The sequence below is a fragment of the Sciurus carolinensis genome, chromosome 11, assembly GCF_902686445.1.
Source record: "Sciurus carolinensis chromosome 11, mSciCar1.2, whole genome shotgun sequence".
NCBI lineage: Eukaryota > Metazoa > Chordata > Mammalia > Rodentia > Sciuridae > Sciurus > Sciurus carolinensis.
Window position 1 is genome coordinate 25,862,111 of NC_062223.1, and position 26,621 is coordinate 25,888,731.

Below are 26,621 nucleotides of genomic sequence, written 5' to 3' on the forward strand. Positions count from 1 at the left end.
AGCACCTAGAGGGAAATTTATTGCAATAAATTCTACATTTAGAAAAAGAAGAGCCAGGCACAGTGGTGTACTCCTGAAATACCAGCAGCTCTGGAGACTGTGGCAGGAGGATCACAAGTTCAAGGCCAGCCTCAGCAAAAGCGTGGTGCTAAGCAACTCTGTGAGACTCTGTCTCTAAATAAAATACAAAATAGAGATGGGGATATGTCTCAGTGTTTGAGTACCTTGAATTCAATCCCCAATACCCACCCCCCCCTCAAAAGAAGAAAACAGACCTTAAATGATAACCAAACTTTACACTAAATGAATTGGAAAAAGAAGAAATCATCCCAAAGTTAGCAGAAGAAAGGAAATAATAAAGACTCAAACAGTGATAAACAGGGAACACATACACACACACACACACAAAAAAAAAAAAAAAAAAAACAGAAAAAAATCAATAAAACAAAAAGTTGGTTTTCATAAGGACTAACAGAATTGACAAATCCCTTAGCTAGACTAATTAAGAAAAAATGGTGAGAAAATTCAAATTTAAATAATTGAAATAGGAGGAAGACACTTTATAATAGAAGCCACCGAAATGACAAGAACTCTAAGAGGTTATTCTGGACCATTTTATACTAAGAAATTAGATAACAAAAAGAAAAAAAAAAAGGATACCATAATATCTACCAAGACTGAATCCAGATGAAATAGAAAGCCTAAACAGGTCAATATTAAATAATGTTGAATCAATATTCAAAAACCTAACAAGAAAAGTTGAGAACCATATATGCTGTATTACCATGAGCAATAATATGTTCAAACTACAAAAATACTTATGAAAGAAATCCAAGGAACTGAAAATATGTGGGGAAACAAAGCCACAGCTATGAATTGGAAGATGTGCCAAGATTTCAAATCTCCTCTATTTGAATCCATACTTCAAAGAAATTCTAAATAACAACTCAATAATTCTTTTTTGTAAGAATGGACAAGCTATTTCAAAAAATTGCATGGCAAAACAAAAGAACTAGAATAGCCAAAATCATTTTGAACAGGGACATGGTTGCGGGACTCGCACTGCTGAATTTCCATACACACCATGAAGTGTTGGAGATGGGACACACATAGGTTAATGAAACAGAACAGATAGTCCAGAAATAGACACACACTTCCAGTGAGTTAGACAAATGTGCAGAGGCAACTCAATTTAGAACAGCAGTATTCCAATAAGTAGTGAGGAAATAATTGAATATTAATTTGCAAAGATGGACTTTGATTAGTACTTCACAACATAAACAATACTGAACCCAAAATGGTTTAGAGACTTAATCATTCTAAAACTATAACATATCTACAGAGGATCATCAGAGAAAAATTTTGTCATGTTGAGTCAGGCAAAATTTCCTAAATATGACAATAAAACCATGATCAACAGAAGAGTATGTATTGTACTCCATAAAAAATGATGGATTCCACTGTTCACACAGTTTTTGAGAGAGTGTGAAATGATGAGTCACACATAGGGACAAACTGTGCAAATCATAAAACTTATCGAAGGAATTGTTTGCAGAATAAAAAATAAACTCAACTTTTGGTAGTAGTAAATAACTCAAAATGAGCAAAAGAATTAGACAAATAACCAAAGAAGATATATAAATAACAATCAAGCACATAAAAGTTGTTTAATATTATTAGTCATTCAAAAAATAAAAATTAAAACCACAAGATATCAATACACACCAATGAGAATGGCTACACTTAAAAAGTTCAACAATGTATCTTCTGACAAGGATGGAGAGAAACTCAATGTCATTTGATGATAGCTGGGAATTGAAAGGCTTGACTTTAGAATATGGTTTAGCAATTTCTTATGAAGTCAAACATACACTTTCCATAAAACCGGCTCTTCTACTCTTATTTATCCAAATGAATAAAAACTTATATTTAAGACACAACCTATCCATCAGTATACATAGTATTATATTAGAACAATTTAACTCATAATTTCATACATGTGGAAACAACCCAAATAATTCTAATTGGGAAAAGTATATTGCCAGTATATATCTCTCTATATATAGAGATATAGAGAGATATAGATATCTCTATAGATATATCTCTCTATATAGAGAGATATAGATATAGATATATGAGAATGGCAAACAATCTGATTCAAACACAAGCAAGTTTTAGAATACAATAAAACTTGGATTTCAAAACACTGAGAGAAATAATTATACAACTATAAAAATTTCCATCTAGAAAAAAATAACTGAAATTCAACACCTTAGTAAGCTTCTAATATCAAAATAAACTCCAAATGGATCCAACACTTAAATATAAAATATAAATCATAAAAATACTAAAAAGATATTCCAAAAAAATGTGAAAGAATATTTTGGTAAATATAAAATAAGGAAAACCCTTCCTAACAAGATATAAGGACCAAAGAAAATATTGATCAAAGACCATACAAGTATACAATACTGTGTATTGCTACACAGTCAAATATTATGTGGCATAAATCATCAGAAATGAATCACAACATGGAAAATAATAATTATATGTGTAATTATAAAAAGCATAATTTTACACATATACAATTAAATCATAAAAAATAGTCACAAATGAGTGGCAATCCCAGAAAATAGATAATAGTCATTAATAGGCAATTCATAGAAAAAATATGAATTATTTTAAACATGTAAAACTATGTTCAAATTGGATTAAATTTAGCTAATTTAAATTAAAATACACAATTTAAATAATTCTTTAATTAAATTGTCATATAACTGTCTTTGAAGCACAGTTTTTTGAGAATATGGACAAACATGTATTCTCCTAGACTCTAGGCAGTAGTGTATCTCCGGTGGCATTTTGGTAATAATTTTGAAGATCAACATTTTAAATATGTATGCCATCAGCAACAGTCCAACTCCTAGGAACTCACTTGATACATTAAAAAAAGCTTTTGTTGTATAATATTTTGTGATAGAAAATATTTGGGAACAACCTTAAGAACACTGAACATGTCGTTCCTTCATAAAGGAATATAACTCAGTAAAGGGAAAATTGAATATAAAGTAGAAAAGTAGATCTGTGAACTAGATCTTCAAGAGGTTGAGAAGTAAATGCAAACTTTGTTTTTGTTTTTTTTTTTTTTTCTTTTGGTACATGAAATTGAACCCAGAGAGGTTAAACTGCTGAGCCACACCCCCAACACTTTTTATTTTTTATTTTGAGATAATGCCACAATTAATTGTTTAAGACCTTGCTAAGTAGCTGGGGCTGGCTTTGAACTTGTGATCCTGCCTCAGTCTCCCAAATCACTGGGATTACAGTCTGTGATACCACATCCAGTGCAAACTTTCATACACAGGAAAAATATCACTCAGGTCTCTATATGAATATGTTCATATTTGTTAAGAACAAATCCTTGAAGAACCTTAGAAACTCAGTTTAGTTTCTGTATCTGGGAGTAGCACTGGAAGGTTAGTGAGGGATGGGGAGGCTTATCCTGCAGTTTTATCATTTCCTATAAGTTCTGATTTTAATATTTTTAATGTTGATTGTTATCTATTGTACTTTCCTTTTATATTTTCAAAAGTAAAACTATTAAAATGAAAACATCATATGCAATAAACTTAAATCAAATAAAAGGATAGTGTACATTACTTGTTAATTAGCATAACAAAAATAATTAAAATAAAGAATAAAAAAATCCAAGGAATGGCAAAGTGAGTCATGATATGCAATCATCTATACAAGTGAATGTGTAAGTATCCTACTTAACACAATGTAATTTCTTTGAGGATGTCCATAGAAAGAGTATGTGTGAAAGAAAAGGGAAGTCCAGGTATTAGAGAACCAAATGGGCTGCATAACTCACCACATGCTCACAGGGCATAACTCAGCAGGGAAATGATCAGAATAAAGCAACAAGTAGCAACAGGATCAAATCTTAGAAAGTTAACATGGTACATGAAAAGAAAGTTGAGAAAACTGTGTTCTATATACAACAATTTTAATAAATATAAATTATAAGAAAATATAAATTTTATATTTTAATAAAATGCACATTTAAAGCTAAACATTTTAATAGCTGTAAAGGGATTCAAGAGGAATCAATACAGTGGAGGGAGAGAACTGGCAGTAGGGAGCAGAGGTGGGGTTTCCTGGAGATTTAAATGGAGTAGGTTGGGTTCCATGCTTGTTTGATTGATTAAGTCAAGGTGTTTCTTGGTGTTGTGACATAACTAAAAAGAATAAAACATTTAAAATAATAAAAAAATGATTAACAAAATGTTTAGCACTTGATTTACTTCTAGGGAGAGAGGAATGATAACAGGAATGTACACGCAAGTAGTTTCAATGATATCAATGATATTTGAGGTAAGTGTGTATGTGCTACAAATAAATTGTATATATTATTGGAGCTATGTAAAACTATAATATAGCATTCTAAGATGATATAATAATATGATAGAACAAATGATTGATTGAATGATGGAATAAAGAACAAACTTTAGATTTACCTGCACTTGTAATAGGATAAAACTTGTGTTTTTTTTTTTTTTTTTCAGGTTCCAGATATTCTCTATTAGTTTGACTCTAATGTAAAAAGAATAATATACTCTGGTTTGGTAAAAATAAAGAGAAATATATGTACAGCGTCCATTGAGAGTTGACTATATCACCCTTTAATAGAATTTATTGCCTGTTACTTTAGAATTAGTATCACATTAAGCAGGGGGCATTCTTATTCTATCTGTAATTAACTTTTTAAACCACAGTTTTTTCATAGCATTTTGCATCTCTGTATTTCTTAAAGAATATATTAAAGGATTTAACATGGGAGTAATGACAGTATAAACTACAGTCATTGATTTATCAATGGGAAAGTTTGAAACAGGTCTAGCATACATGAAAATACATGGAACAAAAAAGAGGACAACCACCGTGATGTGGGAGCTGCAGGTAGACAGGGCTTTGGGCCTCCCTTCCAGGCTGTAGGATTTAAGGGAGCTTAGGATGAATCCATAGGAGATCAGGAGAAGGATAAAATGACCATACAGATTGCTCCACCATTGGCAACCACAGTGAGGCCTATAAAGTAGGTGTCAGTGCACGCAAGTTCTAGTAATGGGTACATGTCACAGATGAAGTGGTCGATGATATTAGGACCACAGAAGGGGAGATTGTACACAAAGGCAAGCTGAACCACAGAGTGTGCAAAACCACCTGTCCAGGCCACCACCAACACGAGGATGCAAACCTGCCTATTCATGATGCTCAAGTAGTGCAGTGGCTTACAGATGGCCACATAGCGGTCACAGGCCATCACCACCAGGAGGAAGACCTCAGCACCCCCAAACAGGTGTTCTATGAAGAGCTGGCCCATGCATGCTGGGAAGGAAATTGTCTTTTTATCATAGAGAAAGTCTATAATCAGCTTAGGCGAGATGGTACTGGAATAAAGAGCATCCATGAGTGACAGATAGGCAAGGAAGATGTACATGGGGGAGCCCAAGGAGGGGCTGGCAATGACAGTCACCACAATGAGCAGGTTGCCCACCATCGTCACAATGTAGATGAGTAAAAACAAGATAAATAATGCTTTTTGTCCATCAGGATCCTGGGTGAGGCCCAGGAGGACGAATTCTGTGACATTGTTCTTCTGTCCCATTCACTCTCCCATGAGGCTTGTTTCAGAGGTGAGAGCTCAGAGAACAGCACCTGCCATAGAACTGAACAGAATGTGAATCCCCTTTGTCATGGAGCACACCTTCATCTTTCTGTCTTCTGCAGTGGTGAACACACTGTGAACATTCAGTGAAGACCTGTTGAGGTCTTCTTTTAAGGAGCCCAGTAGGCCTTCCCTTGATAATTGTATTTCCTTTTGGATGATTCTGATGGACTTACAAGTAAGAGACTCCATCTTAAGATCTCAGTGGGTCTCTGTGAAGAAGGGTAGACAAAGGTCCCACTGTCATTCATACATTTAATATTTCTTTCAGTCATCTTTCTTCTTGCACAGAAGTTAGCAAATAATAAATAGGAAAAGAGTATCTGCTTTTAAGATTCCTATTTGATAATATGGTGGAATAAATCCCTAACTATACGAAGTCTTGTAGAGTTAGTCCTTTGAGTTGGTTGTATTCACAGGGAATAACTTTACAAGATAATCTCTGTAGCACCAAAAATCACCTCTTCTAGAGAATCTAGCTCAATACTCTGAGAGTGCACTACTCGACATCCACTGTGCATGTCTTAGTGACATTCAGTCTTCATACACCTCTCATTATATTTTCAAAATGGACCTGAACTTTATCAAATAACCACAAAAATGATAGAGTACATTTCCCCCTGTACCAGTTACTTCATGGGGTCCTGAATGTCAATATTTTCAGGAGCTATAATTCTCTCAATTTTATCCTTGCCTCTGAAAAATTCTTAACACGTTCACATACACTATCCTGATTTTCAACAAACATTTTTAATTTAACTGAACTAACCCTTCAGTGTAACCATCACCACCTACTGTGTCAGCTGCTAGGACATTGTTTTCAGAACTCTTGGGGTGAGCTGGGGTAAGGAAGGAAGAAAGGGAAACTGAAAGGTAAGAGAAAGTGGGGCAAGGCTTTCTCTAATGTTTCTGAGTACAGAGAGTGCACACTGCATCATGGAGATTCCAAGAGGCAGCATACCCGAGGGAAAGTCCATACCTCACATGAGAAGGCATGAGTTTTTATCATTTTCTAAATGCAATTACAAATATGTCTCCATTTTCACATTGGAAAATGAAGGGAATGAACTCCATGAAATAAGAATTCTTTCCTGTTCAACTACAACCTTATAAATGTTTTGACCTAAATTTCCCTATTCTTTTTACTTTTTCAACTTTAGGGTTTGTATAATCAAATAAAATACCCAAGGTTATTATTGTTTAAAAGTGCTAGCTAGTGGTAAATAGATGTAATAACTACAGTGACTAAATAATGACTCTAAATTTCTCATTCAGTGGTCATCAACATAGGACCCAAGACATTCATGAATGGAAAATAGAGCACCCAGATGAATAATGTAGATTCTGGAGCAATCCCAGTTTCATCCACTTGCTATGCATGAGAGCATGGGCAACAGAATACACCTCCCTTTGCCTCTGTTTAATCATTTTTAGCATAGTGATACCCACAAATCTACCTCCTACGGGTGTTTTTCTGACATGTAAGTACTCAGAATGAGTGCTATTAAGCACCTGGTAAAATCTAAATGAATGGGAGCTATTATTAATATTCTTCAAAATTTCATCAAAACAAATTAGAATCTGTATCAATCAATAAGAATTATTGATGGAGTCCAGGATTTAAAGAACAGTATTCCTGTAACTTATGAACACATTTGGGGGTATAAGATAAAAGTGCATGTCTAAGAATTATCTATTTCATTATATATAAGGACTAGCAATATTTACCTGTGCAGGAACATATTTAGACAGAAAGAAAGTGAGACAATGCTGTTCACATGGATTTGGTAGCGGGGAGAACATGTGCAAGATGAGCTTTCTCTAGAGTCCAGCTGTGATGAAACTTCTACACGTCTTGCTCACATTACTGCTTCTTTCTGATTCTGGAGTTCTGTGGATGTTAACGTTACAGACTGATAAAGGTACAGCTCTTAAAAACACAAGGGTAAAAGGTAGTCTATGCCCAATTCTCTTTGTTTCACACCTTACTTCCTACAATATTAGTGTATTTACTGTCATTGATTGTCAATGTAGAATTTCACCAGGATGAATATTCTATAGATCATACAGCAAAAGCAGAGTGCCCAAACTATACTATATACACTATGTAAATGTATAAAACTATACAATATAAATTACATGAATGTATAGTTTAAGTTGTCAAAGATTTGATACTATAAACAGTGAAAAAATAATATGACTATAAACCATGGAATTAACATTATACCATAAAAATAATTTGATATATTTTTAAAGAAAAAGGCTCTTAAAAATGATACTCTTATAATTTAAAATCATCATATATAGTTCTTTACTATCATAATTTTAAAAATCCTAGTGACTGTAGATGAGATACTTCCCTGAGCAAGGGTTTCTTTATGCACATATTCCTGCCACATTTACTGGGATAATTTCAATACTGACACAGTAAAGACCCTGTGTGCTTCCAGGAAAGAACAGACATTCATTCCCTTACATTCTCACATGCTTGGTATGATGTACAATTTTAAATTCACTTATCCAAATGTTCTAGAAATAATTATAGATTTTATTTACATATGTAAAATATACTATCTCATAAAGTAATAAACACATTTAATTATTTCTTGTACATGTAACATGTATCACTTGTCATTTGGCAAAATGAAAAATAAATATTAATCAGACTGTAACATTAAATCAAATATACTTGGTACATTTTAATTAATTTCTGTATTGCCAAGTTAATTTTCCCAATTCAGATACCTCCTTTGAGAATACATGACCTTTAAGATATTTGCTGTATTTCAATAGATCACAGGACTTTTCAATGAGTCTTCATTTTCAGTTGTTCCGAGAACTTACGTCTTGGATCTTGTCCTTGCTTCAAAACTCAATGCTTCATTCACTGAGGGTGCCTGCAATGCCTCATGTACCCATGATTCCTTCTAGAGAACATGATAATACATGACTAATCAGTAGATTCATGAAGAGTATCAAGTGGCTATAGCAAAAGTATTTTCAGAGATCTCCATTATCTCGATCTCTCAGAGAAGTGTAAATGTATCCAAGTGAATACCTTGAATATAAAAACATTTTAAAATGTCAGCACAAATGTGGTTGAATATTCTCACCTGCTGGGAAAATGTCTTCATAGAAAATAATATGCTATGCTTGCAAAACTATCTAAAAAACTGACCTAATTGCAATTCCAAGAAAACTAATGGACCTGGAGAGCATCAGGTTGAGTAAAATAAGCCAAATTCAAGTCAAGAGTCATATGTTCTCTCTCAATTGTAGAAGCCAGAAAAAAAAAACTATTTTTAAGAAAAGGGACCTCATGAAAATAAAAGGGAGACTAGTACAACTGAGGAAGATGCAGGAGGGCAGAGGGGAGGAAAAGGATGAAATGAAATGAAATTGATCAAATTATGTCATGTGCATTCACAAATATGTCACAATGAATCTCACTCTTATGTAAAATCATAAAGCACAAAAATTGATCTCATTCATCAAAATTAACTTGGCTGAACCCATTATTTGATGGCACAATTAAACAAAAAGTCAAACAACTCTAAAATTAGTTACATGATATTTTTGTCTGTTTTAGACAATTATTGTGAAGAAAACAAAAGTACTTGAGTTTGAGTGTTTATGAAAATTCATTGCTGATTTAATAAGCACTTTACCTACCAGAGCAAAGACTGAGATGTGACCTCATTATAAAGCTGATGATGGAGTTTTCTCATAGGGAGACCCAGAACTCTTCAGTTCATTGCTGAAGATCAAAAGCTTCTTCCTAAGGCTCCTTCCTTCCTAATTCAAACAGGTCCCTATATCTGCACAATCTCATCCCAGAAAACTGAGACCTTCTGGAAACTTCTCTAAGCAGCCCTGACTATAACAAGAAAATGGAACACAAAGGACTAGATACTAACAGAAGATATATTCTAGCTTGAGGAGAATGTGAATTTTCAGAAATCTCTTGGATCATTCTAACAGAAAAATAATCCTTCCCCTTAAATGTGCAGATATCATCTATGACTTTTTTATATCATCTCTATTTCTAATAGACTAGCTTGCTAGTATATTTGGAATGAATTCAAATGAAGTAATCTCTCCTGAGCAGGTTGCTTCCCTTGAACAATCCCTAGAGGAAGAGGACTTGGGTCTTGCCAAGAAAGAGTAGCTAACTGCCTAGTGTTATGAAGAAAACATCTAATTTGAAAAGAAAAAATCCAAATTTCAGGGTAATGCCAATCTCATAGAATGAGTCTGAATAATTCTCTCAAAAGATTTTGGAACATAATGTTATTCTTCTTTATGACTGAATAGTATTCCATGGTGTATATATAACACAGAAATAAGCCAATCCCCAAAATACCAAAGGTCAAATGTTTTCCCTGATAAGTGGAAAATGATATATAATGGGGTGGTGGTGTGTGGAGTGAGAGAAGAACAGAGGAACTTTAGATTATGTAGAGAGAAAAGAGAGGGAGGAGGGGCGAGGGTACGACCATGGTGGAATGAGACAGACATCATTACCCTATGTACATGTATGATTACACGAATGGTATGAATCTACATTGTGCAAAACCACAGAAACAAATAATGTACCCCATTTGTGTACAATGAATCAAAATACAGTCTGTAAAAAATTAAAAAATAAATAAATAATTTTTAAAGTGTTTTTGAAACAGAGAGCAAGGGGCATTAGTTCTTCCTTAAAAGATTGGTAGAGCCAGGTGCAATGGTACATACTTAGAATCCCACTCACTCAGGAGGCTGAGGGAGGAGGACTACAAGTTCAAGGCCAGTCTCAGCATCTTTTGAGACCCTGTCTCAAAATTAGAAAAAATATATAAAAGGCTGTGGGTGTAGTCCAGTGGTTAAGCACCCCTGGGTTCAGTCCCCAGTACCTTCCCCCCTCAAAATGTTTGGTAGAATTCAATCAAGCCATCCAGTCCCAGAATTTTATTTTCTTTCTTGGGTGACTTTTATTATTGATTGAGTTTTGTTACCCAATATTGTTTTACTTAGATCTGTTTCTTCACATTTCAATCTTAGTATTGTATGTGCATAGGAATTTATGTGTCTTCTATTTGTTGGCATTTTGTTGGTGTGTATTTTTTCTTATAAAAATCACTAATGATCTTCCATATTTCTGTGGTGTCAGTTGCAATACCTTCTTTATGATCTCTGATATTGTTTATTTGGGTCTTCTTGTTTTTAATGTGGCTAGCTAAAATTTTGTTAATTATTTTAACTTTTAAAGATAACTTTGGTAGAACTTTTAAAAGCATTTATTATGTTTTTCATGCTGTGATTTTTATTTTTGAAATCATTCAGTTTTTACTGGTGTCAACTTTACTCATTCTGCCTTTGTATTCAGGGCTGAGGATCTAACACATGCCAGGCAAGAGCTCTCACGCTAATCTGCCTTCCCAGCTCTCAACTTTCTTCTTAGTAATGCTTTTTTCTCATCCTATAGGTTTATGAATGTTCTATGTCAGTTTGAGGGTTTTAAAAAGGTTTTTACTTCCCTTTTTCTATCTTCATTAATCCATTTGTTGTTTCAGAGCATTTGTGTTTCATGCAACCAGAACATGGTTGATTAATTTCCATGTATTTGCACAACTTCCATAATTTCCTTTGTTATTGACTTCAAATTTTCTTATAGTTAGAGAAAACACATGACATAACTTTTTAGATTTATTTTTATTGTAAACAAATGGGATACATGTTGTTTCTGTTTGTACATGGAGTAACAGTATACCATTTGCATAATCATATATTTACATAGGGTAATGATGTTTGATTTATTCTGTTTTTTCATTCCCCCAGACCCCTCCCACCCCTCTTTTCCCTCTATACAGTCCCTCCTTCCTTCGTTCTTGCCATCCTCCCAACCCCCATTATGTGTCATCATCCGTTTATCAGTGAGGTCATTCGTCTTTTGGCTTTTTGAGATTGGCTTATCTCACTTAGCATGATATTCTCCAATTTCACCCATTTGCCTGCAAATGCCATAATTTTATTATTCTTTATAGCTGAGTAATATTCCATTGTACATATATACCACAGATGCTTTATCCATTCATCAAATGAAGGGCATCTAGGTTGGTTCCACAATCTGGCTATTGTGAATTGAGCAGCTATGAACATTGATGTGACTGTATCTCTGTAGTATGCTGATTTTAAGTCCTTTAGGTATAGACCAAGGAGTGGGATAGCTGGGTCAAATGGTGGTTCCATTCCAAGGTTTCTAAGGAATCTCCACACTGCTTTCCAGAGTGGCTGCACTAATTTGCATCCCCACCAGCAATGTATGAGTGTACCTTTTTCCCCACATCCTCTCCAACACCTATTGTTGTTTGTATTCTTGCTTGTAATTGCCATTCTAATTGGGGTGAGATGGAATCTTAGTGTAGTTTTGATTTGCATTTCTCTTATTACTAAAAATGGTGAACATTTTTTCATATGTTTGTTGATTGCTTGTAGATCTTCTTTTGTGAAGTGTCTGTTTATATCCTTAGCCCATTTGCTGATTGGGTTATTTGTATCTTGCTGTAGAGTTTTTTGAGTTCTTTATAGATTCTGGAAATTAGTGTTCTATCTGAAGTATGAGTGGAAAAGATATTCTCCCACTCTGTAGGCTCTCTCTTCACATTACTGATAGTTTCCTTTGCTGAGAGAAAGGGTTTTAGTTTGAATCTGTCCCCGTTATTTATTCTTGCTTTTATTTCTTGTGCTATGGGAGTCCTGTTAAGGAAGTCTGATCCTAAGCCAATGAGTTGAAGATTTGGACCTACTTTTTCTTCTGTAAGATGCAGGATCTCTGGTCTGATTTCAATGTCCTTGATCCATTGTGAGGTGATTTTTTTGTGCAGGGTGAGAGATATGGATTTAGTTTCATTCTGTTGCATATGGATTTCCAGTTTTCCCAGCACCATTTGTTGAAGAGGCTATCTTTTCTCCATTGTATATTTTTGGCACCTTTGACTAGTATGAGAAAATTGTATTTATTTGGGTTTGTGTCCGTGTCCTCTATTCTGTACCATTGATCTACCTGTCTATTTTGGTGCCAATACCATGCTGTTTTTGTTACTATTGCTTTGCAGTATAGTGAAGTTCTGGTATTGCGATACCCCCTGTTTCATTCTTCCTGCTAAGGATTGCTTTAACTATTCTGGTTTTCTTATTCTTCCATATGAATTTCATGATTGCTTGCTCTATTTCTGTAAGGTACATCATTGGGATTTTAATTGGAATTGCATTGAATCTGTATAGCACTTTTGGTAGTATGGCCATTTTGACAATATTAATTCTGCCTATCTAAGAACATGAGAGATCTTTCCATCTTCTAAGGTCTTCCTCAATTTCTTTCTTCAATGTTTTGTAGTTTTCACTGTACAAATCTTTTACCTCTTTGGTTAGATTGATTCCCAAGTTTTTTTTTTTTTTTTTTTTTGAGGCAATTGCAAGTGGAGTTGTTTTCCTCATTTACCTTTCAGATGTTTCATCGCTTGCATATAAAAATGCTTTAGATTTATGCTTTAGATTTATTAGATTTATCGATTTCATAGCCTGCTATTTTGCTGAATTCATTGATGAGTTCTAGAAGTTTTCTGGAGGAGTTTTTTGGATCCTCTAAATATAGAATCATGTCATCAGCAAATAGTGACAGTTTAAGTTCCTCTTTTCCTATTTGTATCCCTTTAATTTCTTTAGTCTGTCTTATTGCTCTGGCTAGAGTTTCGAGGACAATATTGAATAGAAGTGGTGAAAGAGGACATCCCTCTCTTGTTCCCATTGTTAAAGGGAATGGTTTCAGTTTTTCTCCATTAAGAATGATGTTAGCCATGGGCTTAGCATAAATAGCCTTTACAATGTTCAGGTATGTTCCTACTATCCCTATTTTTTCTAGTTTTTTTTTTTATTATTATTGTATACAAATGGGATACATGTTGTTTCTCTATTTGTGCATGGAGTCAAGGCATACCATTTGTGTAATCATACGTTTACATAGGGCAATGATGTTTGATTCATTATTTTTTTCCCTTCCCCCCCACCCCTCCCACCCCTCTTTCCCCTCTATACAGTCCTTCTTTCCTTCATTCTTACCACACTCCTTATCCCTAACCCTAAACCTAACCCTAAACCTAATGCTAACCCCTCCCACCCCCCATTATATGTCCTCATCCGCTTATCAGCAGATCATTTGTCCTTTAGTTTTTTGAGATTGGCTTATCTCACTTAGCATGATATTCTCCAATTTCATCCCTTTGCCTGCCAATGCCATAATTTTATCATTCTTCATTGCGGAGTAATATTCCATTGTATATATATGCCACAGTTTCTTTATCCATTCATCAACTGAAGGGCATCTAGGTTGGTTCCACAATCTGGCTATGGTGAGTTGAGCAGCAATGAACATTGATGTGACTGTATCTCTGTAGTGTTTTGAGCATGAAAGGGTGTTGTATTTTGTTGAACGCTTTTTCTGCATCAATTGAAATAACCATATGAATCATATCCTTAAGTCTATTGACATGATGGATTATGTTTATTGATTTACAGATGATAAACCATCCTTGCATTCCAGGGATGAACCCCACTTGATTGTGGTGCATGATTTTCTTAATATGTTTTTGGATACAGTTTGCCAATATTTTGTTAAGGATCTTTGCATCTATATTCATCAAGGATATTCATCTAAAACTTTCTTTCCTTGATGTGTATTTTCCTGGTTTGGGTATGAAGGTGATATTAGCTTCATAGAATGAGTTTGGTAGTTTCTATTTCCTGGAATACTTTGAAAAGTATTGGAATGAGTTCTTCTTTGAATGTCTTGTAGAACTTGGCTGAGAATCCATCTGGTCCTGGGCTTTCCTTGGATGGTAGGTTTTTAATGGCTTCTTCTATTTCATTGCTTGATATTGATCTGTTTAAATTGTGTATGTCCTCCTGGTTCAGTTTGGGAGGCGCATGTCTCTAGAAATTTGTCAATGTCTTTGGTACTTTCTATTTTGTTGGAATACAGATTTTCAAAGTAGCTTCTCATTATGTTATGTATCTCAGTGGTGTCTGTCATGATATTTCCTTTTTCATCACAAATTTTAGTAATTTGAGTTTTCTCTCTCCTTCTCTTTGTTAGTGTGGCTAAGGGTTTGTCTATTTTGTTTACTTTTTCAAAGAACCAACTTTCTGTTTTGTCAATTTTTTGAATTGTTTCTTTTGTTTCAATTTCATTGATTTCAGCTCTGATTTTAATTATTTCCTGTCTTCTACTACTTTTGCTGCTATTCTGTTCTTCTTTTTCTAGGGCTTTAAGCTATAATGTTAGGTCATTTAGTTGTTGACTTTTCATTCTTTTCTGGAATGCGCTCCATGCAATGAATTTTCCTCTTAGTACCGCTTTCATAGTGTCCCAGAGATTTTGATATGTTGTATCGTCATTCTCATTGACCTCTAATAATTTTTTTTATCTCCTCTCTGATGTTTCTGTTATCCATATTTCATTCAATAGCATATTATTTAGTCTCCAAGTGTTGGAGTAATTTCTGTTTTTTATTTTGTCATTGATTTCTACTCTCAATTCATTATGATCTGATAGAACACAAGGCAGTATCTCTATTTTTTTGCATTTCCTAAGGGCTGCTTTGTGACATAACGTATCTTCTATTTTCGAGAAGTTTCCATTTGCTGCTGAAAAGAACGTGAATCCACTTGTTGATGGATGGAATATTCTATATATGTCTATTAAGTCTAGGTTATTGATTGTGTTATTGAGTTCTATGGTTTCTTTGCTTGGTTTTTGTTTGGAAGATCTATCTAGTGGTGACAGCGGTGCCTTAAAGTCACCCAGAATTATTGTGTTGTGGTCTATTTGATTTGTGAAATTGAGAAGGATTTGTTTGATGTATAGGGATGCACAATTGTTTGGGGCATAAATATTTACTATCATTATGTCTTCCTGATTTATGGTTCCCTTAAGTAGTGTGAAATGTCCTTCTTTATCCCTTCTGACTGACTTTAGCTTGAAGTCCACTTTATCTAATATAAGGATAGAAACCTGTGCTTTTTAACTGAGTCCATGTGCATGGTAGGTTTTTTCCTGTCCTTTCACCTTTAGTCTGTGGATGTCTTTTTCTATGAGATGAGTCTCTTGCAGGCAGCATATTGTTGGTCTTTTTTTAATCCACTCTGCCAGTTTATGTCTTTTGATTGATGAGTGTAGGCCATTAACGTTCCGGGTTATTATTGAGATATGAGTTGTATTCCCAGTCTTTGGGCTTATTTTTGGTTTTTAAGTTGACTCCGTTCCTCCTTTGAGTGGTTTTTCTCTAAGTAGTTCCTCCATTTGCTGACCTCTATTGTTGTTTTTCATTTCCTCCTCTTGGAATATTTTGTTGAGAACATTCTGTAGCGCAGGCTTTCTATTTGTAAATTCTTTTAACTTTGTTTATCATGGAAGGATTTTATTTCATCTTCAAATCTGAAGGTTAGTTTTGCTGGGTATAGGATTCTTGGTTGGAAAACATGTTCTTTCAGAGCTTGAAATATGTTGTTCCAGGCCCTTCTAGTTTTTAGAGTCTGGATTGAGAAGTCTGCTGCTATCTGTATTGGTTTCCCCCTATATGTAATCTGATGCTTTTCTCTTACGGCCTTCAATATCCTATCTTTATTTTCATTGTTAGGCATTTTCATTATAACATGCCTTGTTGTGGATCTGTTGTGATTTTGTGCATTTGGTGTTCTGTAAGTCTCTTGTATTTGATTTTCCATTTCATTTCTCAGGTTTGGGAAATTTTCTGCTATTATTTCATTGAATAGGTTGTTCATTCCTTTGGTTTGTATCTCTGTGCCTTCCTCAATTCCAATAGTTCTTAAATTTGGTCTTTTCATGGTGTCCCATAGTTCTTGGAGATCTGTTCATGGTTTCTTATCATCTTCTCTGTTTGGGCAACTTTATTTTCAAGATTAAATATTTTGTCTTCATTGTCTGAGGTTCTGTCTTCCAAGTGGTCTAGCCTTTTGGTAATGCTTTCCATTGAATTTTTCATTTGGTTTATTGTTTCCTTCATTTCAAGGATTTCCATTTTTTTTTTTTTTTGAGAATCTCTATCTCTTTGTTGAAATTATCTTTTGCTTCCTTCAGGTGCTCTTTCAACTGCTTATTGGTATTATCATTCATTGCCTGCATTTGCTCTCTTATCTCATCCTTTGCTTCACAAATCATCTTAATCATGTATAATCTGAAGTCCTTTTCTGACATTTCTTCTAACATACTGTCATTGGATTCTATTAATATAGAATCTAGATTTGTTTGAATCATTTTCTTCTCTTGTTTTTTCATGTTGTTCATGTATCTTCCCCTCTAGCAGTGCAGATCTGGGGTATTGCAGATTTCCCCCTATAGGCTTGTGGTGGCCCTATACATTTCCAAAACCTCTTCTTTAAGGGGAGATCAATATTAGCATTGTCCAATTCAGACACTATGCAATCCTAGACCAAATAGCCCCTATGAGGACAATAACAAAATTTTCATAATAAACAGAATGAGTTCAAATTTTATCTTCAGTAAAACAAACAGATTTGCAATAAGGTCTGCAGTTTCTAATGTAGGAAAGAGAGAATGCAGAGGGATGTAGGATGTAGCTGTTAATGGGATAAGAAAAGAATATACAGAAGTTCTAGATAATAGAAAGGGTGAGAGTGTAATCAAAAGAAATTGGGTGTTAGCATGCAAAAAGGAAGAAAGAGACTCTAAGGGAACAGGTAAACAAAAGGAAAAGAGAGCAAGAAAAATAAAGAAATAAAAACAATATTTTTCAATAAGGAGAAAAAAGAAAATCTACAGTATAACAGTCATATAGTAATGAAACCTCCTAGTCTTCAGTAGCCTGATGCATGAGAGGTAATTGACAATGAGCTTCAAGTCTCCAGCAGGCATCTCAGGATGGGATTTGCCCCACCTAAAGATCGGAGCTACAGCTTCCAGAATTATCCAAGATGACCACTCTGGCTTCCAAATGTGTTGACAAATGGGGAGCTGCAACTCAGGGTGTGGATGTGGTCAGCTGGAGGTCCTTTAGGCGGGGTGTGGTTGGTCAGGCAGGAGTCCTGGAGGATGGGTGTGTTTGGTGTGGTTGTGGGATCCTGGAGGCCGGGTGCAATCAGTCAGTCTGGGGTCCCAGTGATAGGGCACAGTCAGTTGGTCTTGGGGTCCTGGTGGCAGTGTGCATCAGTCGATGTTAGGGCCCCGGAGTCACGGAGTGATTGGTCGGGGCTGAGGGATCCTGGAGACAGGGCCCAGTCATTCTGGCCAGGGGTCCTATGGGGCCTGGCTGTTGTCTCAAAATGGTGGCAGGCACATGTAATCAAACCTGCAGGTACTGTAACAGTGAACTTCCAGGCAACAACAGGCAGATGGTTCTCCACTGGCGGTCAGTGATCAGTTTGCTGACACTTGTCGGATGATCGGGAGGTGAACCTCATGCGTTGGGTGATGGATAGGTGTAAGGCAGGTGATGGACAGGTGAGAGGTAAGCAAATGGCAGATGATAGTCACCTGACAGTGAGCAACTGCACTCAAAAAAGGCGTGGATATGCTGGCAGACTGCAGGTGATCACAGTAGACAAATGGGGTAAACAGCAGGGCATTGATAAGCAGCAAAAACTGCCTCACCAAGACACAGATATCCTCTTCTTGAAACCAGAGTTATGGAACGACAAGGAACGCAGCCTCCCTCTAGTCCATCATCTTGGATCTCCTAACATATATATGTTATAATTTGATATTTCAAAAATCCTTTGAGGTTTATTTTATGGCCTAACATGTGATCTGTCCTGGAAAATATTCTGTGTGCTAATGAAAATAACACATATTCTGCATTTGTTGTATGAAATGTTCTGCAAATATCTGTTATGTCCATTTGGTTTACAGTGGAGTTTAAGTCTCAGGTTTCTTGGTTGGTATTCTGTCTACATGATATGTCCCTTAATGAAAGTGGGCAATGTAAGTCCTTATCTATCCTTATACTAGAGTTTGTCTCTCCCTTCAGATCCAATATTTCTTTTGCATAGTTAGGTGGTCAGGTATTGGATGCATATGTCTTTACAGTTGTAAATAGAAGCAGGGATACTACAACAGATCCACTTTTCTACCATCTCTCAATGTTTCTCGTTAATTATTTTTTATTGTCAAATGTGTTCAAAAACCATTGTTTCTTTGTCTCTGGTTTATTAGCTTGTCATAGCTTGTCATCTCTGTTTCTGCATGATGGTCAAAATTAACATTCCAAGGACAAGTATAATTGAATATTGGAAATTTTATTTATACTCATGAATAGATCCAAAATAAAAATAATAAGTTAATTTTAATAGGTTCTTAAGCATAGTTAGTTAATACTATATCACTTTCTGAAAGATGCTTATATATATATTTCTTCATATAAAGTGAAGGAATGACTCTTAAGCCCAGTCAGTACCATGCTTAATAGCAAAACTCTAAAACCACTGATTCTTTATCCAAGTCATGTTAAAAGAGAATATTCCTCCCCTTTATGTGAATCATGTCAAAACAAAAGTACATGGGACACAAATGGAATTCTAGTCATTTAGGATGCTCCTAATACCTGAGAATAGGTGGTAAGAAGAGTGTGCATCCTGCACCAGGTGAGCTGAGGGAACAGGACCTCATCATGTGTGTCTTCCAGCCTCCAGCTTCTCCCAATGTCACCAGCATCTCCCTCTGCAGATTTCAGTACCCACAACACACACTACCCAGAAGTTGCTCCTGCTACTGTTCCTGTTGGAGGAGACCCTCAAAACCTTTGTGGGAAAACACCAGTAGAAACTAGATAGAATGTTAAAAATGTGGGCTTCTCAAATATGTGGGCTTCTCTTATTCCTGAAAAATTCTTTGTTCAGACTTTTAGAATAAACAGAGTTACATAAATTCACTATTCTCTCTTCTGCAGTGTAATATCCAAAAGCAAGAAGAGATTCTTGGTAACAAATGGAGAATCAACTGAACCAGGTAACGAAATGGACAAACCTGACATAATTTCCTAAAAATCAAATTACCTTTCTTTTTGGACCAAAGATTGAACTCAGGGGTGCTTACCCACTAAACCACACATACTCAGTCCTTTCTTATATTTTTTAATTGAGACTGGGTCTTGCTACCTTGCTGAGGGCCTCACTAAGTTGCTGAGGCTGACTTTGGATTTGTGATCCCCCTGCCTCAGCCTCCTGAGCAATGGTGATTACAGGTATGCAACACTGTACCTGGCTATCTCATGGAAAACAAATTATCTATAAGTTGTTTTAAGGAAGTGCTTCCAGAGTCAAATAAAAGTTGGCTCAAATTGTTTTTTTAAGAATAGGCATGCACAAAAGAAAATACACTAGCCTCGTGAAATGTGGCATTGCAAGAAACCTTTCAGACAACAGTCATGGCCATAGGTATGACATCTAAGAGGAATTCAGGATCACATGCCAAACCTCCTGACAAAGACATGACCTGAACTGCAAACCAAAGAAACAGCACACAAGCCTAAACAGAAGCACACAGGACTTTCCACCAGACAACTGTCATGTACTCTGCAAGTCTCTGAAGAGCGAGAAGGGTGTTTTAGGGCTCTTTTGTACAGGCCTGGATGGTCATTCTGCCTCTTCATAAGTAGAATACTTTTCAAGGTGGGGATTTTATCATGAGTCATGTGGAGGATTGTGAGCTTATGAACTCACACACACAGACACACACACACACACACACACACAAATGTTTATAATATGGGCAGGTGGTCTTCTGTTGCTTAAGTTCATTCTTGAAATGCTGGTTTCAAGGTTACCTTGAATGGACTGAAAAACAACTTAAGGACACTTGGATCCAGCAAAAAATGAAGGCTCAGGAATGTTTCACATGAAAGGAATCCATGCTTTACACATGACAGGAAAATGTAACGAGTGACCTTGTATTCTCTTATGCCACAAAGAGGTTATTATTGGTGTAGTGGCAATAGGCTGAGTGGATTGTATAATAGCACTATCTCAGTGACAACTCTTTGATTTTGCACTGTGCTCAATAGGTACCTTGAGTTTTGGAAAGGCTTAGAGTTTTAAGACTAAAAGGGAATCAAGTCTACAACTGATTCCTCAGTCTTTAAAAAATTATAAATAGGTATATACAAATAAATGACTAAGACAAATGAAAAATAAAAATGATACTGACATGTGTGTAGTGACATATATGCATATATAATGATATATATATATATATATGTATATATATATATATGCATTCATATGTACTGATAAAAGAAAAAGAGACAAGAAAGTAACAGGCAAATGTGGAATAATTTTAATACATGGGAAGTCTGGAGAAAGTGTCTCCAGAATATCTTTCAACACATATGAGTTTGAAAATATTTAAACTTAAGATATTTTTAAACAAGCAACTATACATGATAAATATAGAACTAAAGCACTACTAAAAATGACACAATTGACAGATGCTTACTCCTTATATGCAAATAGGTCTGAAGGCCTTGTAATTACCAGGTAACCAAACCTGCCATACCTGTGCACAAGCAGGACTTCTTGAATTGGGTCTGGACACTCTCCAGGTCATAACCTTTCACAGGATTTTCAATGTCCATGAGCCCTTGTTTGTGTAACTGTAAAATGGCTCTAGTAAGAGTGCCTACCTCATGATGTCCCTGGAGGACTTAATCATTGGAATGTAACAAGAGGAAACCCACATAACATGTGTAGAACAAGTCCTGAAAAGGATAAACATTTTATAAATGCTGGGTGTGATTGTTACTCACAAACCTTCAAAGAGAATATCAGCCCAGTGCTACTCAAGTTGTCTCAGAAAATAAATTATTCTTAATGGTAAAAATATTTCTATAAAGTACAAATTCAACAATGATTTACTGTGTCTATTACTATTACAGGTGCTGAGGATTGAGTAGTAGCTCATAGTCGAGAGAAAAACAAATACCAAAAATTTTAAGAAAAATATATAGCGAAGTGAGTCAACAGAACTAACCTTAAATGCTGTAGTGGAACATTAAGGGTGACAGGGATGAGATATATTGGGGTGGATGTTTGAAATATGATCAAAATATTTCTCTGTAACATTTCAAAATAATGATGCATATATGGATATCTATATACTCATATTATAAAAATCAATGCAAAAAACTCTGAAAAGAACCATAAGAATCCTTTGATATAAGGAAAAACAATAATATAATCCTACCAAAATTTAGTCCACAAATGCAAAAACAGTTTAATACAATACAATCCATGTAGCAATTGATCACATTAGCATGTACAAGGGTAAAAATATTTAATCACCTAAATAACTGCAAAAGGCATGTTTAGAAAAAGCATACCATTTTAATTTTATAATTTCAGTAAAACTGTGACATATCTCAGCTGTCATCACCATTACCTTCACATTATCCTGGATACAGCCATCAATCTAGTTCACCAAAAGAAATCTATTACAGGTGTTAGAACTTGAAAAGAAAGAAATGCTAATGATTATGAAAACTACCAGAGAATATACCAGGAAATCTAAGAAAGAATAAACAAGTAACATCTAAATTTGAAAAGGATACATCAAATGAGTATAATCTTCATAAACACAGTGACATAAAAACAGAGAAATGAACAATCTAATAAAGTTGAAATACAATAATTTAATTGTGAATCTCTACTAAAAGAGAACTTGTAGGCAAAAAGAACTGCAAAAACTAAAAAAACCCACAGAGTAGCAATCATATTTTAGTAGTAATAGAAAGTATCATCTTGAGTTTCTTTAATTTTTTGGTCACTGATATCAGACTGGTAAATAAAAATCATACAGGTTTTGGGTGGACAATGATATTTTGATATATGTGTACATCATGAAATAACTATAATTAGCATATCCATCAGGTCACATGATTAGAGTTTTCTTTAATCTTTTTGTGGTAGGGCACTTCACATCTACTCTCTTCTTAGGAGTCCAGTATACACTATAGCAAATGTAACAATAGCTACCATGCTTTCAAATTCAGAATTAGTTAGCTTCTATATGAAACTTGGTACTCCTGGACCAACATCTCCAGTTTTCCCACTCTGCAGTCATGACAACCATCATTCTTCTTTCTGCTTCTATGAGTGTGAAGATTTTGGTGTTCACATATGCATGACATCATGCAGTATTTGTCTTCTGTGTTCAGTTTATGTCATTTAGTATGATGCCCTCTGAGTCCACCCAGGTCACACAAATGATAAGCTTTCTTAATTTGGAGAACCATGGAAAGACAGTGCCTGCACCCAGGATCAGTACTGGGAGATGCTGGTGAGGAACTCATCATATACCTTTTTTCAGATTTACCCTATTACAAGGGTTCCATTGTAATATTCATAATTGTTATGCCTTCCAAATTTAATTTAAAATTAAAACTATTGATTGAAAATTCTAAATGTAATGCTAGTAAAATCAAATAAAAAAGACATACAGAATTTTACTATAGTAGAAAAATGAACAAAAAAAGACAACATAGTTACTAGAAATGAATGTAAAAAAATTAAATACACATCCTTGTAATTATATAAAAATTTTATTCATAAATAGATTGCATAATTTTATGGACTTCCTAGTATATGTGCCCCAAAATTTCCTAGGTCCCTTGATAAATAAGACAATAAAGAATGAGCAATACACTGGGGAAATATGTTAATATCAAAACCTATAATCTATTCTTTAATTCTGCTTAACAAAAATGCCTTAGCAAATTAACTTTAGTTTTAAGTCTGAAATAAACAGCACATCCTAAGGAGACAGCTTCACAGTGAAATGGTTCTCTTCATAGTGGGAGACTCAGTGATTTCCTACCTGATGTGGCTTATTTTCCAGAGTTTCTTCATAGCATTTGTCATCTCTGAGTTTCTCAGAGTGTAGATGAAGGGGTTCAGCATGGGGGTTATGACCATATAAAACACACTCAATGACTTGTCAATGGGGAAAGTCTTAGCTGGTCTTGCATATATGAAAATACAGGGAACAAAGAAGAGGACAACCACAGTGATGTGGGAGCCACAGGTGGAGAGAGCTTTCCGCCTCCCTTCCTGACTCAAGTTTTTCAGAGAGAGAAAGATAACCACATAAGACATGAGTAAAAGAAGAAACAAAATAACACTCATCAGCCCCCCATTGACAATCACTAAGAGGCCGATGATATAGGTGTCACCACAGACAAGATGCAATAAGGGGTACATGTCACAAGTAAAGTGGTCAATGATATTGGGTCCACAGAATGGGAGCCCATAAATAATGCCAATTTGAAATGCAGAGTGCACAAAACCTCCAGACCAGGAAACTACCAGCAGCATAACACACACCCATGGCCTCATGATAACCAAATAATGCAAGGGCTTACAGATGGCCACATAGCGGTCAAAGGCCATCACCAACAGAAGAGTAATCTCTGCCCCACCTAAAAGGTGTTCTGCAAAGAGCTGAAACATACAAAACTTGAAGGATATGACAACTTTTCCTAAGAACAAGTTTGAAATCAAATGGGGGGAAATGATAGATGAATAAATAATGTCAATAAATGATAAATTAGCAAGAAAGAAGTACATTGGAGAACCCAGAGTCTTACTAAAGGATACAGTTATGACAATGAGCAGGTTCCCCAGCATGGTCAAAATGTAGAAGAGCAAGAACATAACAAAAAGTACTTTCTGCTCCTTTGGATTTTGTGTGAGGCCCAAGAGGACAAAGTAAGTTTCATTGTTCCTATGTTCCATCTATTCACTTATTGATGCCAATTTCTGAGAGAAAAGCAGTTTACCTGTAAAACAATGAAAACTCCTGAGAAACATTACAACCTCTTTTATTCATCTGCCATATATGTTTGAAGCATCTATGGCTGGCACACTAGCTTCAGTAGATATCTGGATCCTAGAAAGATAAGACAAATTTTCCTGCACTAACTGATTTGAAATATGACTATGTTGTCCAAAATTTAATGACCAACATGAGACACAAGTTGATAAATATATTTCTTGAAACCATGTTATTGATTCATGGCATTCTAAACCCATTCTAAACCTCTTTGAGATTTGGGAAGTTTCTCAGAGAAAGTTACTCTTTAGATGAATATAAAGATATGAAATAACAAGAGAGGATGAAAGGGAAATCCATGTAAAGTTTTACTATGTATAAAGTGACACAGAATAAAACTGAAGACTCACTTAAGATAATTTTCATATGAAGAGTGAATACAATCATTTATTAATGGAAGACTACAGACCACAAGTCACTGTATCAATAGTGGTGCTGAGTCTTTAGAAAATGATGCCCTTCCTCCACTTTCTTTGGGCCTCAGGTCCACTGGAAATGTCACCTACAAGCATCTTAGCATTCATGTTTCTGGGAACATTGTGCTCACAGTGATGTCTCCATTCTCTAAGACAGAAGTCATCTCCACTGCTCTCCTCTTTCCTTGCACCAGTATCACCTCTCAATGTTCACTTTTCTACCCACCATCTCTTCAAAGCCTTCTGGGCTCTTTCTATGATTGTCAAACTCTCCTGAAATGTATCCATTAATCAATCACAAAGCTGTTTTCATATATTAGAAATTTATTGCAGCAGCACCACCTCACTTCGTGGTACCTAAACTTGAATTTTTCCTCTAGACCTACACTCCATTTAGACACATATGTGTCTTCTCAGAGTCCTGCTGCTAGACAATCAAAATGAAGGTTTTGGCGGTGGTGGATCCCTCAGAAAACTGTGAGGGAAGGACTAGTTCCATCCTTGACTTGCTGATGATCAGTTTGTATACTTGTATCCCTGCATTCAAATTTTCTATTTCAATAGAATAGAAGTGATAAGGAATTGGGACACATCCTAATATAATTTTATAACTGGATGACCTTCACAAAATCTCTATTTCCAAATAAAGCTGTTTCCTGTAGTACTGCAGGTAGGACCTCAACATATTAATTATATGGGGTGGACACAATCAAACCATAATGGTTTCATGTGATAACTTGACAAACTAGTAGTTACCACAGTCTCAGCTTGCCACAAACCTGAAACCTCCTTCTAGAGACTTTGGTTGAATATTCCACACTATCCTAACCTATAAATTCCTAAAGCACTCTGAATTTCATATCTTCAACATTATCACACCCCTACATTTTAACCCAGTATCTAAAACTATTTCATTGACATCTTCAAGTAGATATCCTTTTAGTATTTAGAAGAGTAAATATTTTATTTTTTCACAATTAATCTCTTCCTTCCTAGGTTTTGTCTAACTAAAAGTTACTTCCTTCTGTCTTATACTTCAAGTCAAATTCTGACAGTGTTCTCCCTTCCTTTATTTCTCTTATGTTGTTTATGTATACATTTGTTCAGTCCCCTTGTCTTTCTATTTATAATATCTTGCAAGCATGATCATTCTCATTTCATCCCCTTACACCCCTGTGAACAGCAGGAGCCCCCTGCCACATCTAATATTGAGTCTTTGGCAGATGCTAATTTCAGAGACCAGAAACACACATCACAAATTTGTAAGTATTGGTGATTATTGTACAAAGGTGTGTGGTAGTTCAATCCTTCAGTTTAGAAAACTAAAAGTATTCATAGAGCACTATATTGTGTCAGCAGTTCACAGAAGGTGAGCTTCCTGTGTGTCCACTAGCACAGTAAGGCTCAGGGTCTGACCTAGGTTCAGGTCATCAGAGGAGATGGAATCTCCACACTGACTGAGGAATCAGCTTTTCACCTTGAACCATCTACTTGTCTGGATGGAAGGAACAGTGTTGAGGATGTAGATGGTCCCTGACTTAAATTTTCAATATTTTGAATATATTTGTGATGTCTC

The 26,621-nt window shown here is 35.4% G+C and overlaps 1 protein-coding gene and 1 pseudogene across 1 annotated transcript; both read right to left on the bottom strand.

Annotated features, from left to right (window-relative positions):
• Positions 1 to 4,727: 4,727 nt before the first annotated feature.
• LOC124959277 (olfactory receptor 4A5-like) lies at positions 4,728 to 5,671 on the bottom strand (annotated as a pseudogene).
• A 17,940-nt stretch (positions 5,672 to 23,611) lies between these two features.
• LOC124959278 (olfactory receptor 4A47-like) lies at positions 23,612 to 24,532 on the bottom strand. Its single transcript, XM_047517832.1, has one exon. It carries the CDS (start codon positions 24,530 to 24,532, stop codon positions 23,612 to 23,614), a length of 921 nt encoding a protein of 306 aa, XP_047373788.1.
• Positions 24,533 to 26,621: the final 2,089 nt, after the last annotated feature.